The 15,577-nt window shown below is 38.5% G+C and overlaps 2 protein-coding genes across 2 annotated transcripts; both read left to right on the top strand.

Annotated features, from left to right (window-relative positions):
- Positions 1 to 5,521: 5,521 nt before the first annotated feature.
- On the top strand, positions 5,522 to 6,979 carry LOC122666941 (putative UDP-rhamnose:rhamnosyltransferase 1). The gene has a single exon (XM_043863058.1). It carries the CDS (start codon positions 5,532 to 5,534, stop codon positions 6,960 to 6,962), a length of 1,431 nt encoding a protein of 476 aa, XP_043718993.1. The 5' UTR covers positions 5,522 to 5,531; the 3' UTR covers positions 6,963 to 6,979.
- Positions 6,980 to 13,037: 6,058 nt separating this feature from the next.
- On the top strand, positions 13,038 to 15,522 carry LOC122666815 (G2/mitotic-specific cyclin S13-7-like). The gene is made up of 8 exons (XM_043862891.1): positions 13,038 to 13,320; positions 13,557 to 13,738; positions 13,830 to 14,084; positions 14,208 to 14,333; positions 14,425 to 14,673; positions 14,767 to 14,925; positions 15,019 to 15,200; positions 15,287 to 15,522. The coding sequence occupies exons 1-8, from the start codon at positions 13,284 to 13,286 to the stop codon at positions 15,456 to 15,458; spliced, it is 1,362 nt and encodes a 453-aa protein (XP_043718826.1). The 5' UTR covers positions 13,038 to 13,283; the 3' UTR covers positions 15,459 to 15,522.
- The last annotated feature ends 55 nt before the right edge of the window (positions 15,523 to 15,577 follow it).

Here is a 15,577-nt window from a genome sequence, read left to right on the forward strand (position 1 = left end):
AAGAAAAAAAAATTATATCATCACGAGTTTTCTTGCATTCTCTAATGAATCCTACCAACAACACTTTTGGACAGATAGATAGAAATATATACACATATTATTATGCCAATTTGGAAGTAAATTAGTTTAGGAAAATCTCACCAAAAAAAAGAAAAAAAAAAGAAATTAGTTTAGGAATTTTCTTGTTGAAACCTCTTAAGGTGTATAACTCATTTTTCTTTTGTTTTTTTGGTAGAAATTCATGGCATTTCACATGTGTATTCTAAACATATGTAAAGTAACGACAACTCTAAAAAAATGACATAATATTTAAGGCTCTCTTTGGCATTTATGTTTATATCATATTTGCTTAAAAATGTTTACAATAATAATTACTTTATTGTCAGTAACCTGATATCCTTATAAAAATAAGATGCGTGAGCTTATATCACTTGAGTTTTCTATAGCATTTGAGCCATCAAGATGTAACGTAAAACTAAAAGGGATTTTCTTATTGACACCCCTCAAGGTGTCAAATAAGTTGTAACCTTACTTTTTTAGTCATTTAGTATGACACAATTTTTTCCCAATGAGAATAATAGTGTCATTTCTCATATGGAGTTAGAAAATGTGAAGAATACCTTTTGATAATGACATGTCACTTTCAGATTTTTTTTTATGAGAAATAAAAAAAAAACTTTAATGAAATATAAATTCATGAACATTTGCATCCACTATAGTAGAAGTCCTAGTTCTAAGAGCTTTGTAAGCAACTTTACGAGCTATAGAAACTACAATAGGATCTTTACAGATTACATCAATGGGGCACCTTCCGGGTAAAAATTTAAATAGAGAGTTAGACTTGGAATAGATCCCAAGGCCACCCAACCTCCATTCTCAGCAAAATCCACCGTACAATCTCAGCATTATCCATTAATACTCACTTTTTGGAATCCCTTTGCTAACTACAACTGCAACTCTTGTAGAATAGCTCTTGGTTTTTTGAACTAGCCCATCCTTTGCATACCCACAACTCATGGAGACAAAACTAAATTTTGAATTAGTAAAATAGACCACAACCCAGCCAGCAAGACCAGTAGCGCTATCAATGCATCCATCACATATCAATACTGGATGATCAACAGAAGATAAAATGTGATACTCTAAAAGAGTCATATCAAGAGGCTTAGTTGAGGAAGACTCATTAGGGAAAACCCAAAAGACCCAAATCCCCAACCCATTTTTTGATAGTACGAAGCAAAACCAAAGGAGATGGATTAACATTTTGGAAAACACATTTATTTCAAAAAATCCAAAGAAAATACATTATAATAGCAGCAATACTAATAAAACCTAGACTTGTCAATGAAAGACAATGAAGTATCCGATTTCACAAATATTATAATTTTTGTAAGCCCTTTTATACCCCTATCTTAAAGAACTTTTGGGAATAAGACAAGGAGAAATTAAAAAAAGATATGAAATTATAAATACACCTATATTTTTTTTTTTCCGTAATAATAAATACACCTATAGATGCTACAAATTATCATTAGGAGATTTCTTGCATTCTTATTGTATACAGGGGATAAATGGGGAATTATCAATCATTCGTAAATAGGGAGATAGACACTGATAGCCATTGATGGATGTACTTTTCCTTCACGTGCAGTGAGGGAAAAATTTCTCCTTATTTGTTTGTCTTCTTTTTGTAATGGGTTTATATTCATATCCGTCGACTTCTCTTCCGCATCCTTGTACATATGCCATATCTCAAGTGACTCACATCATTGACGTAAGGGTGTCAATTGAGACGTTTCTAGTTAATTGTTTGGTTTCATCTAAGGTTTCAATACATAGAATCAAAGATTGGATCAGTCTTTAGAATTGGCCTTTAGATTTGAAAACTTAATGATTTTAGGGTTTTGGACCATGAATCAGTCGTATTGTATCTATCAGAATAGGACCGGTCACGGTCGAATCCAGATTAATTGATTCACCGATTTGATTCCTGATTCTTAAAATCGTGGTTCCATCATTTTTAAATAAAGATCGGAACCATTCATTAATTAACTCTAAACTTTTAAAATTGGGAAAAAGAACATTAGCTGATCGGGTGACCCTGTACCGAGACATAGGAGTAGGCTTGTAAAACGGTAAGATTTCGGTAATACGGTACGGTTTCGGTACGGTACCAAAAATAGGTACCCAATACCGATACCGTACCGTACCATTTAAGAACCTTATTTTCAATACCGCAACCGTACCGCTACGGTTCGGTTTCGATACGATATGAAAATGATATATATATGGTACGGTTTTGGTATGGTATGAAAATGGTATATGTACGATACAAAAAACGGTATAAATTTGATTTTTATAAACGGTATGTATATGAAAATGGTATATATATGGTACAAAAATGGTATGCATATGGTACGAAAATGGTACGGTTTCAAAAACGGTATGGTTACGATAAAACGGTACGGTTTCGGTGCATACCAATGGTATGACCGTAAAACCCGTTACTGTACCGTACCGTGGTTAATACTGTTTAACCATATCATATCGTACCGTTTTTGCAACGATGCGATTTGATACGATTTTACACGGATGGTTTCGATTTTGGTATACGATTACGGTTCCAGATTGACACCCTTACATAGGAACAAGTTCATGTCGAGGACATCAATCAGTACGGTATGGGCTAGATCCAATACTGCTATGGATCGAGCAATATAGACCCAAAAAAAAAAAAAAAAAACCCACACAGGTTGACTAATGCAGTATGGATGTGATTTTTTAATAAAAAATAGGAAACGGAGAGAAAAAGACATTGCTGGACAGTATGGCTTCCACACTTAGACACAACCAGGACGAAATGTCCGCTACACCTCTCATGCGAAAAACCCATTTCTATTGATGCGCCTGCGTATTGCTGACGCATGGCCACGCAGCCAGGGAGAGAACCTCTTCCCAACAAAAATTTACCGTTGAATTTAAAAAACTGAACTAGTTGGTAGTTGTATCGATATCTTGAGAACCGATACGATGACTTAAATCAATCGAGTAGATTGGAATCTTCTCTCTATCGAGATTTAGTGTTAGGTGTGTGTTTAGGATTAGTCATTAGTTGATATTTGAGTTGTTAATTGCTCCTATTTTGATTCTTATTATAAAATAGAAGTCTATCTTGTAATTTCTATAAGGGGGCTACCTACTCCTGAGTACTGACTTCTACTTATCTTGACAGCTGCCCTCTCTCCCGGATAAAAATCTTTTGTAGTACCGTCGAATCTCTGTGGCATAGTAGAGGTCATGTGTGTCACGTGGCCTCTACTGTTGCAGGATGTGCACCGCACACCCAACAGTACTAGAGAGGATCTTGATCCCTTTCTCCCCATCTCTTCTTGTCTTCTTCAGATTCTGTTTTATATTACCTTTCAGTCACAAGAACAATGCTCTATGTTCAATTGGCTTGTGACCATCCAAAATACATTTGTAAAAAATAACTTAGTTTAATAAATTGATTTTTCGTTTACTAATTTGAGAAAAGGTATCTACACGTTTGGGGTATATAACCTTTCCAATATACCCTACACCAGGGTTTTAAAAACCACAATCGGGGATGGAATCATTTAATCGGCCGATCCAATCTAACTGCTTCTAAGCTATTTTGTGGTGAAGATAGAATTGACTCCGGAATTGGGAATCAGGAATCGGTTTGATTCATCGATCAATTTCGATATGATTTGGCCGATCGAATTCCGATTCAGGCAATAGTGATTAGGAACAATGAAAATTGGGATCATTGTCATTCGACTCCAATCTGAATCTGTTGATTCACCAATCTGATTACCGATTATTGAAATCCTGGCTATTACATGTATGTCCCATTGCTAGAGAGATCATTTCTGAATTAGTCACATGTATGTCCCATTAATCTCCATGCATACATGTCTACAATACTCCAACAATTGCTATGCACTCTGCTGTAACTAGATTATCGTAGAAAATAAATTTAGAAGAAAAGTTCTCCATGGGAGAATGTACCACTCATGCTTAATTAGAAAGACAAAGGGAAGGGGGAGAGGAGGGGAGGGGAGAATGACTGCCCCAAACCCCATGAAAGGCAAAAATCCCACACTCATGAAGCCAATGCCTTGCACGTACACAGGGGCCACATCCTCCATAGAGAATGCTGACTCATAAATTTAACATAACATGTGAAGAAAAAACAAAATTTGGGCTTCCTGTGATCTAAGCATTACAATTATTAACATTGGAAATTAAATCACGTACGTACATGCTTCTTAATAAAATAGTGGAGAAAAGTTCTTTGTGAGGGGGAGGGGGCAATGTAATGCCACGTTGACACAGGGAAGACAATATGACCACCCCACCCCCCTTAAATAACAAATATCCCACCGCCCCCATGATATGCCAACTAGGGGGTGTCAATACCTGACCCACACTGGTAGGCCCGACCGGTGAAAAACCATAACCGACAATGTCGATTCTTAAATATATCGGGCTCATAGACCGACCGATTGTTAATGAAATGACTGAATACATTCAGCATTAAAATATTAAACTTTCCACCCTCATGACTCCAACTCAATAGATTTCTCCAATACTAATATATAATATTTAATGGTCTACCAAAAAAAAATATATATATATAATATTTAATGGTGAGGATAACGGATTCATATAATATATTATAACTTGAAAAGAAAATAGTCTTGTCTTCCACTCCCTCCCACCCACGTCATTTCATTTTACTTTTAATAATTAAATTGGCCCACCAAAACCTGTTTTCAACATCCATATCCCATAACCCAAAAATTCGTTTTGTCCCACAGTCCCACCTACCTACGTCACTTCATTTTACTTTTTATTTTTAATAAATTGCCCCAACGCAGCCTGTCTTCAATGTTCATATCCCCATAACCCATCTCACACACTCTCTCTCTTATAGATCTGGATTATCTCCTTCCTCGTTCCAACTAAGACGAAATCCTAAGACGGAATCATACGCGAAGAAAGAAGAATTGATTTGCTGAAAAGAGTAGAGGTTTTGCAACTCCAGTTGGATACGCCAGGAGGTTTGGATCTGTCGTTACCTTCCATGTATGAGCTCCGCTTCTACACAAAACACTTTCATATTTCTTTTTTGTTCTTCGAGAAGCTCTTCAATCTCTGCAAGTAGAATCATACAGGAACCCTTACCAGCATTCTGTGTCATTCTTTGAAGTTCGCCAGTCTGATATTTTGACCTCGCACCGATATGGCCCGGTAATCGACCGATCGAATGTCACCATGTCCATGCCTAAGCTTTTATTGACCGATTATATAAACGGTCGGGAACGGTGCAAGGTTTCAAATTAGGGGTGCCCGATTAAGCTCAATCGAAACCGACCGATTGAGCACAGCTGGAGTAGGAGAGATTTGGAAGATGAGCTTTCACGTGATCAAGTAATACTATTAATCTTTGTTCATCAAAGCAAGCGAGCTTTCGCCTTTAGGACATGACGAGGCAAGAGTATCCAATGGCAAAGGAGGAGAATATGCACGTAGTGATGCTTCCATGGTCAGCCTTTGGTCACCTGATCCCCTTCCTTCATCTCTCCATAGCTTTGGCCAAAGCTGGAATCCGCGTTTCTTTCGTTTCCACCCCTTCCAACCTCCGCAGGCTTCCCACTCATCTCATTCCTACTCACTTGCCGGCTCCACTAGATCTGGTGGAGCTTCAGTTGCCACCCGTTGATGGCCTACCAAGTGGAGGTGAAGCCACCGTGGATATCTCCGTGGATCAAATCCAGTACCTCAAGACAGCCTATGATCTCTTGAAACCACAACTCAAGCAATTCATCTCCCAAGATACCCCAGATTGGATCATCCAGGATTTCTGCCCTCGTTGGACGGATGAGATCTCCAGAGAACTCAACCTCAACATCCCTCTCATCTTGTTCTCTGTCTACTCCGCTACCTTGTTCGCCTTCTTGGGTCCACCAGAGTACCTCACCGGTGATGCCCAGACTAAATACTGGCCATCATTTGAATCCCTCACTTCTCCACCGGAGTGGGTCACTTTCCCATCCACGGTTGCTTGCCGCCCGTTTGAGGCAGGTCCTATACATGCCGGCATCTTCGGTAGGAATGCCTCCGGCATCTCCGACGTCGAACGATTCGTGATCGGGGTGACGTCATGCAAGGCGATTGCTATCCGGAGCTGCAAGGAGTACGAAGGTGACTACTTGGCTCTGATAGAGAAGGTTCACCGGAGACCAGTGATTCCGGTGGGTTTACTTCCGCCAGCGGCGCCATCATCGGAGAAGGAAAGCTTCCAAGGAGGAGAGTGGTTGACTATTTTCAAGTGGCTGGACCAACAACCACCCAAGTCAATTGTGTTTGTTGGGTTTGGCAGCGAGTGTAAGTTGAGTAGAGAACATGTGTTTGAGATAGCCCATGGGCTTGAGATTTTTGGGCTTTCCTTCTTATGGGCCTTAAGGAAACCTATGTGGGCCTACGATGACGATGACGCCTTGCCACCAGAATTTAGGGCCCGCACTGAGGGTCGAGGTGTGGTGTGTATGGGTTGGGCTCCCCAGATGGAAATACTAGCCCATCCTTCTGTGGGTGGATCACTGTTCCATTCCGGTTGGGGGTCCATAATAGAGACACTCCAGTTTGGTCACACCATAGTGGTCCTGCCAATGGTGGCCGATCAGGGGTTAAACGCTAGGCTTCTGGTTGAGAAAGGTTTGGCCGTCGAAGTAGAGAGGGGCGAAGACGGGTCATTCGATCGGAAAGGCATTGCTGAGGCTTTGAGGAAAGCCATGGTGGACGAAGAAGGCGAGGGATTGAGGTTACGAGCGAGGGAGATGAAAACCATTTTTGGTGATCACAGGCTACATCAAGCATACATGGATGGCTTCATCCAATACCTCAAGAATGGTCCAAAAGACAATACTCCTTGAACCTTAAGAGGAGGCTCTATTTTTCACTTTAAGGGCATTGGATCCTATGTTAAAGCCTTGTATTGAAAGTTGAAAGTAACACTTTAATCAATAATGATATATCATCACGAGTTTTCTTGCATTCTCTTATCAATCCTACCAACCACACTTTGGACAAATAGATAGATAGATACACACATTATTATGCCAATTTGGAAGTAAATATTTTTTTTGGTTAAAAGGAGCTTTTATATAGGTAGAATATAGACTTACAGCCTGTAGTATGTCATACCAGAAGCATCATTCCTTATTAAATTGAAAAGCGCCTCCGGCAGACAATTAATACTAAGATCAAATTCATGTACATGTCGCACAAACCCAGCCAAAAAAACAGCACAAGTAATAATCTCCCTAACATGATGGATAAAGCTACACCTGCGAAACCCATCACGCAAATCACGTATTTCTTCAAGCAACCATAGCACTTGCCAATGGGGTTGAAAAGTTCCCACAATCATTTGCACCGCCACCTTAACCCGAGTCTCCATCAAACCAAACACAACAAGTTGATTCTTAATTGCCCAGTCAAACACTGCCCTCCTATTACCAGGGTCATTCAAACCCCTAGTATTCCATGCAGCAATACTCATCATTACTGAGAAGGGGAAGCAGGGTTAAGCACTGGGTTACCCCGGCCCAGACTACACTCACGTACACGGGGCACATCTGAAACCTCTTCGCCTCCATCACTTGATCCAGCAGTGTCACTGCCCTGCAATAGAGCAAAACGGTTCACAACTTTGGGTATCCCCGCATTCATTAATTTACTTTGGAAGTAAATTAGTTTATGAATTTTCTTGTAGATGAAACCTCTTAAGGTGTCAAATAACTTGTAACCTTACGGTCTTGCCCTTTTAGTATAACTCATTTTTCTTTTGGTTTTTTCGTAGAAACTCATTACTTCTTTTAGTGAGGGTAAGATATGCCATTTCACACGTGTACTCAAAACATACGTAAAATAATGACAACTCTTAAAAAATGACATAACATTAAGGCTCTTTTTGGCGTTTATGTTTATATCCTATGTACTTAATAACGTTTCCAATAATAATTACTTTATTGTCTGGAACCTGATATCCTTATAAAAATAAGATGAATGAGCTTATATCACTTGAGTTTTCTACAACATTTGAGCCATCAAGATGTAACGTAAAACTAAAAGGGATTTTCCTAGTGACACCCCTCAAGGTATCAAATAATTTGTAACCTTACTTTTTTTGGTTATTTAGTATGATACAAATTTTTCCCAATGAAAATAATAGTGTATGTAATTGGAAAATATGTAGGAAAATGATACCTTTTGATAATGACAAGTTACTTACACATTATTTTTTTTTTATGAGAAATAAAAATAATTTTTATTGAAATATACATTCATGAACATTTGCATCCACTATAGTAGAAGTCTTAGTTCTAATAGCTTTGTAAGCAATTTTGCGAGCTATAGACACCACAATAGGATCTTTACAGATTATATTAACGGTCATCTTCTGGGTTCAACTTTAAATAGAGAGCAAGACTTGCAATAGATCCCAAGGCCACCCAACCTCCATTCCCAGCAGAATCCACTGCACAATCTCAACATTTCCCACTAATACTCACTTTTTGGATTCCCTTGCTAACAATAATTGCAATTCTTGTAGAATGGCTCTTGGTTTTTGAGCTAGCACGTCCCCTGCATAGCCACAACTATTGGAGACAAAACTAAATTTTGAATTAGTGAATTAGTAAGACAGACCACAACCCAGCCAGCAAGACCAATAATGCTATCAATGCAGCCATCACATATCAATACTGGATGATCAACAAAAGATAAAATGTGATAGTCTAAAAGAATCATATCAAGAGGCTTAGTTGAGGAAGACTCATTAGGGAAAACCCAGAAGATCGACCCAAATCCCCAACCCATTTATTGATAGTACTAAGCAAAACCAGAGGAGATGGATTAATATTTTGGAAAACACATTTACTTTGAAAAGTCCAAAGAAAATACTTTGTAATAACACATTTACTTCGAAAAGTGCAATGAAAATACTTTGTAATAGCAACAATACTAATAAACCTAGACTTGTCAATAAAAGACAATGAAGGATCAGATTTTACAGATATCATAAATTTTTGAAAATCCTTTTATACCCCTATTTTAAAGAATTTTTGGAAATAAGACAAGGAGAAATTAAAAGAAGATCTGAGGTTATAGATACACTTATAGATGCTACAAATTATCATTAGGAGATTTCCTGCACTCTTATTGTCTACAAGGTATAAGTGGGCAATTATTAATCATTTGTAAATAGGGAGGCAAACATTGACGGCCATTGATGTCTGTACTTTTCCTTCACATGTAGTGAAGGAAAACTTTCTCCTGTCTATTTTCTATAATGGGTTTATGTTCATATCTGTCGACTTCTCTTCCATATCATTATACATATGCCATATCTCAAGTGACCCACATCGTTGAGGTAAGGGTGTCAATTGAGACGTTTCCAATTAATCGTTGGGTTTCATCTAAAGTTTCAAAACATAGAATCAGAGATTGGACTAGTCTTTAGAATCAGTTGAAAATAGTCCAAAAAAAAAAACCTAGAATTGGCCTTCAGATTTGAAAACTAAATGATTTTAGGGTTTTGGACCATGAATCAGTCGTATTGTATCTGTCAGAATGGGATCAATCATGGCCAAATCCAAATTAACTGATTCACTGATCTGATTCCTGATTCTTAAAATCGTAGTTCCTTCTTTTTGAATCAAGATCAAAACCATTCATTAACAGTTCGATTCTAAACTTTTAAAATTGGGAAAAGAACATTGCTTGATCAGGTGGCTCCTACGCTGAGACATAGGAACAAGTTCATGTTGAGGATATCAATCAATACGGTATGGGCTAGATCCAATACTGCTATGGATCGAGCAATACTTGCTCGACTAGTGTAGTATAGATGTGATTTTTTAATAAAAAAATAGAAAAAAAAAAAAAAAAAAAAAAAAACATTGCCAGTCAATATGGCTTTCACACCTAGACACCGTAAACACAGCCCAGGACGAAATGACCGCTGCACCTCTCATGCAAAACATCTGTTTCTATTAATGCTCCTCATATGCTAAGATGCTACAGCATATGCTGATGAGCATGGCCAAGCGGCCAGGCAAAGAACCTCTTCCCAGAAAGAATTCACCGTTGGATCTAAAATCGAACTAATCGGTACTTGTAGCGATATCTTAAGAACCGATACGGTGATTTAAATCAATGGAGTAGATTGGCACGTACGTGATGTCCACAGGCTGTCCAATTGTTTAGAATTTACTCCACACCCTAAAAGCTGCAAGTTCGTCACTTTTGGTCAGAGAAAACTAGAAAAGTTATACTGCACAAGAGGATACTTCCCGCCTCGTCCAACGGCTATAATTCTTATAACGTTCGAAGCCGCTTTATTACTGGCCACGTGGTATTTCAGTCCTAATGTTACCTAACCAAACCTGGCTCGATTATTCACGTTTATTAAATAGAGATAAGACTCATGAATGTGCTACTTGTATAACTATAACCTTTCAATCCCACGCTCCATGGTTTTAGTAATCCGTATTGGTATTGATATTGGTATTGGTTTTGGTTTTGGTTTTGGTTTCGATATCGGTATGTTTCGGATGCATTTATTCTTATTTTAAAAATATGATTTTAGACCAGTTTACCTTTTGTTTGTATTGTTATATTGATACAATATTCAACCGGAAAAAAAAAATCGATACAATATCGATCAAGAATCAATATCAGCCTCTATCGATATCAATATAAATTGGCCGATATACTGATTACTTAAACCATGATCCTAGCACAACATGAGGTCCCCATCCAGACCCACTTGGTGCCTTTCTAATATATTTCTAGGGAGAGGGTTCTCTAGGACAAGCCATGTAGAGGAGCATACCAATAAAGTACGAGAAAATGATTTTGTATATGGGAGAACAACGAGGTAATTTTATATGAAAAGGAGAGAGAGAGAGAGAGAGAGAGAGTGTGTGTTTTAACATACCCTCCTCAAGCAATTTAAAGAACCTCTTCCCATGTTAATAATATTTTGATGGGAAAAAGGATTTTGCTTGACCATGTGGTTCTTGCACCTAGACAAAAAAGGAGGTGAGATGATTGCTCCACCCCCTATAAATGCGAAAAATTCCACCCTTATTGATGCACTTGTGTGCGTTGTCATTGACCCCTGCATTGGTATAGGGGCCATATTGCCAAGCAAAGAACCCTCTCTCGACTCTAAAAATTACATTTTTTTGGATAGAACAAAAAAAATAGTACTTTGAATCAGAAAAAAGATTGCCCGCTAAAGTACTTTATTTATCTACGTGAGCTATGAGCTATTCCTTCAGTTATTCTAATGGAGACTTAATTAATCACATAATTTTGGGGGTATATCTTAACCATATGATTTTTTTTTTGGGTAGAATATCCCAACCATGACTTGACTTATACAGTTTTAGTTTCCCTTTATTTTGTCCAAAAGGTTCAAAAGAGTACTGAATTCTCCCCCCCCCTGCTAAAAAAAAGTTGCTAGGCTGTGTGACCCCTAATCAGTGCCGAGGCCAATGAAAACGCATACTTTGGAGGATCCAACAAGGGTTAGAATTTTTCGAATTTTTCATCTCATGAGGGGCGGAGGGTCATATCGGCCTTCTTGTGTTTGGTGCAGTAACCAAGCAACTTGGCAGCCAAAAAAAAAATACAAATATTCATAGAGAGCTCATGTGCTGCTGCACTAGAAAAGCCCTCCTGTTTCAAACCTAAGGTTTGGGTTTGAAACACCAATCTTTTTAGGAGAAAAGACTGACCAGATTCAACCGAGAAAACCGAAATACATTGGCCTGAATTTTTTATTGGTTTGGTATTGATTTTGATTTTCAAAATATGGATGAAAAATTAAAACGATCACCGAAATTGGAAAAAATGATAAAAATGGATATTTTTTTTAAGAATAATCATCCATGTAACAAGGAAGGTGAAGTTTTTGAAAATCACAAGATAAATGTGCTATTAATTTTTTATTTTTCAAATCTAAACTATCTGTGCCTAGAGTTGGAAAAGTGCACAATAATGTCTACACTCTAGAATATCGATATACATGCACGGATATACATGAGATGTGTATAAATACACAAGAGCATAATTGATTGAATAAAGTTTAAAATTTGACATGTGGCGAATCTAGACCATGTCCTCTTTATCAAGGATCTGAAACCTCTACTTCCGCCCTGCCCCTATTGCCGTACATCCTACACACAGCAAGGCAAAAAGATTGCCTTACCCCCACTCAGACAAGGCGCTCGATCAAAGGTAAGGCGGTCTTTTCGTGCCTTGCTGTGTGTGGGACGCACACAACAATACGGGCATGGCGGAAGTAGAGGACCCCGACGCTTCTATCAATGGTTGGAATGGATATATCATTGGTCAATGTGGCAGAATAAATGATTTGTGACATTTGAAAAAATAATATACCTTTGTGACAAAAATAGTTTGCCTCAAACAATTGGATCGATAAACATTCGTTGTGGTTTTTCATAGATTGAACTCCTTATTGGAATTCGAAGCTATACTTCTTAAATATATTAAAAAAATTGATTGAAAACGGATTAAATTGAACATTTGATATTGTCATACTAGGAGAAAGAACGCTATCTAGTCGTGTGCGACATGTGACTCCTGCTGCACCAGAAACCTGGCAGCGCAAAATGTCCGCCGCACCTCATGGAAATGCGAAAATCCCTAAGGGACTGTTCGGATGCTTTTGGTTTGCCTTACCCGTGCCCATTAATTGGGCAGCTTCGGACCAGGCATATAGCCCTACCCTATCTCAAACCGCTCTGAACCAACTCGGTTGCGACCCACTACCGTTTAGGGAGAGCTGAGAGTCGTTTATAATAGAAATTGGCCGTTGGATTAAAGGATATTATCGAACGGTTGAAATTTGACCAGAAAAGGACCGTTGGAAGAATGACGTTTGTTAAAAAACGGTAAGAGGGAGGCTCTCGTTTAATTTTGATATCGGTTCAACAACATATCTTCAGTAGAGATACAGAGAAAAGAGAAGAAATAGCAGACGAAAAGAGTGAAAGAGAGATTGAGAAAGAGACGATCCAAGAGAAAGTCGACCACTGTGGTTTTCCGAGGTGGCGACGGCAAACACAGAAGAAGAAACGCGGGGCACGAGGCTCCCTTATTTTCTATCGTCATTGTTATCGACCATTGGAGGAGTATTTGGTCAGGTTCAAGATTCAGAGATGGCATCGAGACCTATTGTCCCTCTGCAGCAGAGAGGTACTACTTCTTTCTTCGATTTATGTTCGTTTTCCTCGTTTTATTTGGTGGGGTTTGTTTCTCCGTATACGTGTTAATGATAGAAAGAGTCCATAGGTTTGTTTTGATCTTGATCTTCAGGGTATGTTTGAATGTTGAAAGTTTAGGTTTATTTGCTTATTTTGATGATCTTATTTCAGATTATTCTTTCTTTTATTTCCCTTGTTTATCATGAATTTCTCATGGGAAATTTGCAGGTGGGGCGGTTGTTGGGGTAGGGAAGCAGAAGAACATTGCCGCAGAGGGAAAGAACCGGCGAGCACTTGAAGATGTTAGCAACTTGGCAGTTACAAGTATTCAAGAAATCTCTCGCCCTGTAACAAGAAATTTCTGTGCACAATTACTAGCTAATGCACAGGCCGCAGCACAGAATAATAAGGTATAATGGGGAAAAATTGTTTATTAGAAGTTAAATCATAACACAAAGATGTGAAGTTCATCATATAACTTGGAGTTTCTTGATTTCGCAGAAGCCAGCCACAGTTATTGTTGATGGGGTAGTGATTGTTGATGGTGTTGTGGGGGAAAAGGGAGGTGGAGCAGGAAAGGCAGCTCAAAAGAAAGTCACTGTGAAGCCAATACCTGATACAGTAATTGAAATTAGCCCGGATACAGAAGAGGAGACCAAAAAGAAGAAGCCGGTGGTAAACCAGAGAAAATTGAGAGAAGGGTCATCAGGGAAGAAAGTGAAGACCCTCACAGCAACCCTAACTGCTCGGAGCAAGGTTACTTTTTGTTTGGAAAATTTTGCCCTGTTTGATTGACTGATACCACTCCTTGAGATCACTTTGAGAAAGAATTTTTTTTTTTAAAAAAAATCTGATTTCATTTGATCCCATTCCAAACAGGTTGCTTGTGGTTTAACTAATAAACCCAAGGAGTCAGTTCCAGACATTGATGCAGCAGATGTTGATGATGAGTTATCAGTTGTTGAGTATGTAGAAGACATTTACCAGTTTTACAAGATCATGGAGGTATTTCTTCTCTGCAACTCAATCTCCACTTCCCACTAAGTGTTTTACCTCTGATCATCAAATACTGATCTGTGGATGTTTGGCTTGTCAGCATGAAAGTGGAGTTCAGGATTACATGCATTCCCAGCCTGACTTAAATCACAAGATGAGGGAGATTCTTGCAGATTGGTTGATAGAAGTTCATCACAAGTTTAAACTGATGCCTGAAACACTATATCTTTCCCTTTACCTTGTGGATCGTTTCCTTTCCATGAAGACTGTCCCAAGGCGGGAGTTGCAGCTGGTGGGCATAAGTGCCATGCTCATTGCAAGCAAATATGAAGAGATTTGGGCTCCTGAGGTATATTTGAGTCAATTTTTTATGAGAATATATGTGATCTTGTTCTACTGATTAATTGTCATGTGTGGTGGTGGATACTTTTAATGTTTGCAGGTTGATGAATTTATTACCATTTCAAACAAGGCTTATACTCGAGAACAGATTTTGGTGATGGAGAAAACAATTTTGGGCAGGCTTGAATGGAGTTTGACAGTTCCTACACCTTATGTCTTCCTGGTCCGTTTTATCAAAGCTTCTGGGCCTGATCAGGAGGTAATCTTTTCGTTACATTTCCTCTGTTAAGTTGTTGATCTATTACCAATTTCTACAGAGGATTTTCATTGATTAAGATCTTTTTGAATACAGATGGAAAACTTTGTCTTCTTTCTTGCTGAGCTTGGTCTGATGAGCTATGCAACAACCATAATGTATTGCCCATCAATGGTAGCAGCTTCAGCAGTCTATGCTGCTAGATGCACACTCAATAAGACACCTCTCTGGACTGACACTCTTAAATTCCATACTGGTTATGTAGAAGCACAACTTATGTAATGTTTTTCCCTTAAAACCCAAGTTGTGTATATATATGTCTTCTCAGAATAATGTATTTAATCATTCTTTTCTGTTGTGACAGGGATTGTGCAAAACTATTAGTTAACTTCCACTCATTCGCAGCAGAGAGCAAGCTGAAAGGGATTTACAAGAAATATTCAAGTCCAGAACGCGGTGCTGTTGCTCTGCATCCTGCAGCCAAGAATCTCTTGGATCATTTCCTCCCTAGTCTTTCCAAAATATGTCTTGATTAAAAATCACAATCTTTTCTCTGATACGATTTCTGTCCTACAAAGATGTCCCTTTGTAACCACAATCACAACCACTTCTCTAGTTGTGATCAGTTTATTTAATGATTCTGACTATATGTCTT

The sequence above is a fragment of the Telopea speciosissima genome, chromosome 7 (genome assembly GCF_018873765.1).
Source record: "Telopea speciosissima isolate NSW1024214 ecotype Mountain lineage chromosome 7, Tspe_v1, whole genome shotgun sequence".
Classification (NCBI taxonomy): Eukaryota; Viridiplantae; Streptophyta; class Magnoliopsida; order Proteales; family Proteaceae; genus Telopea; species Telopea speciosissima.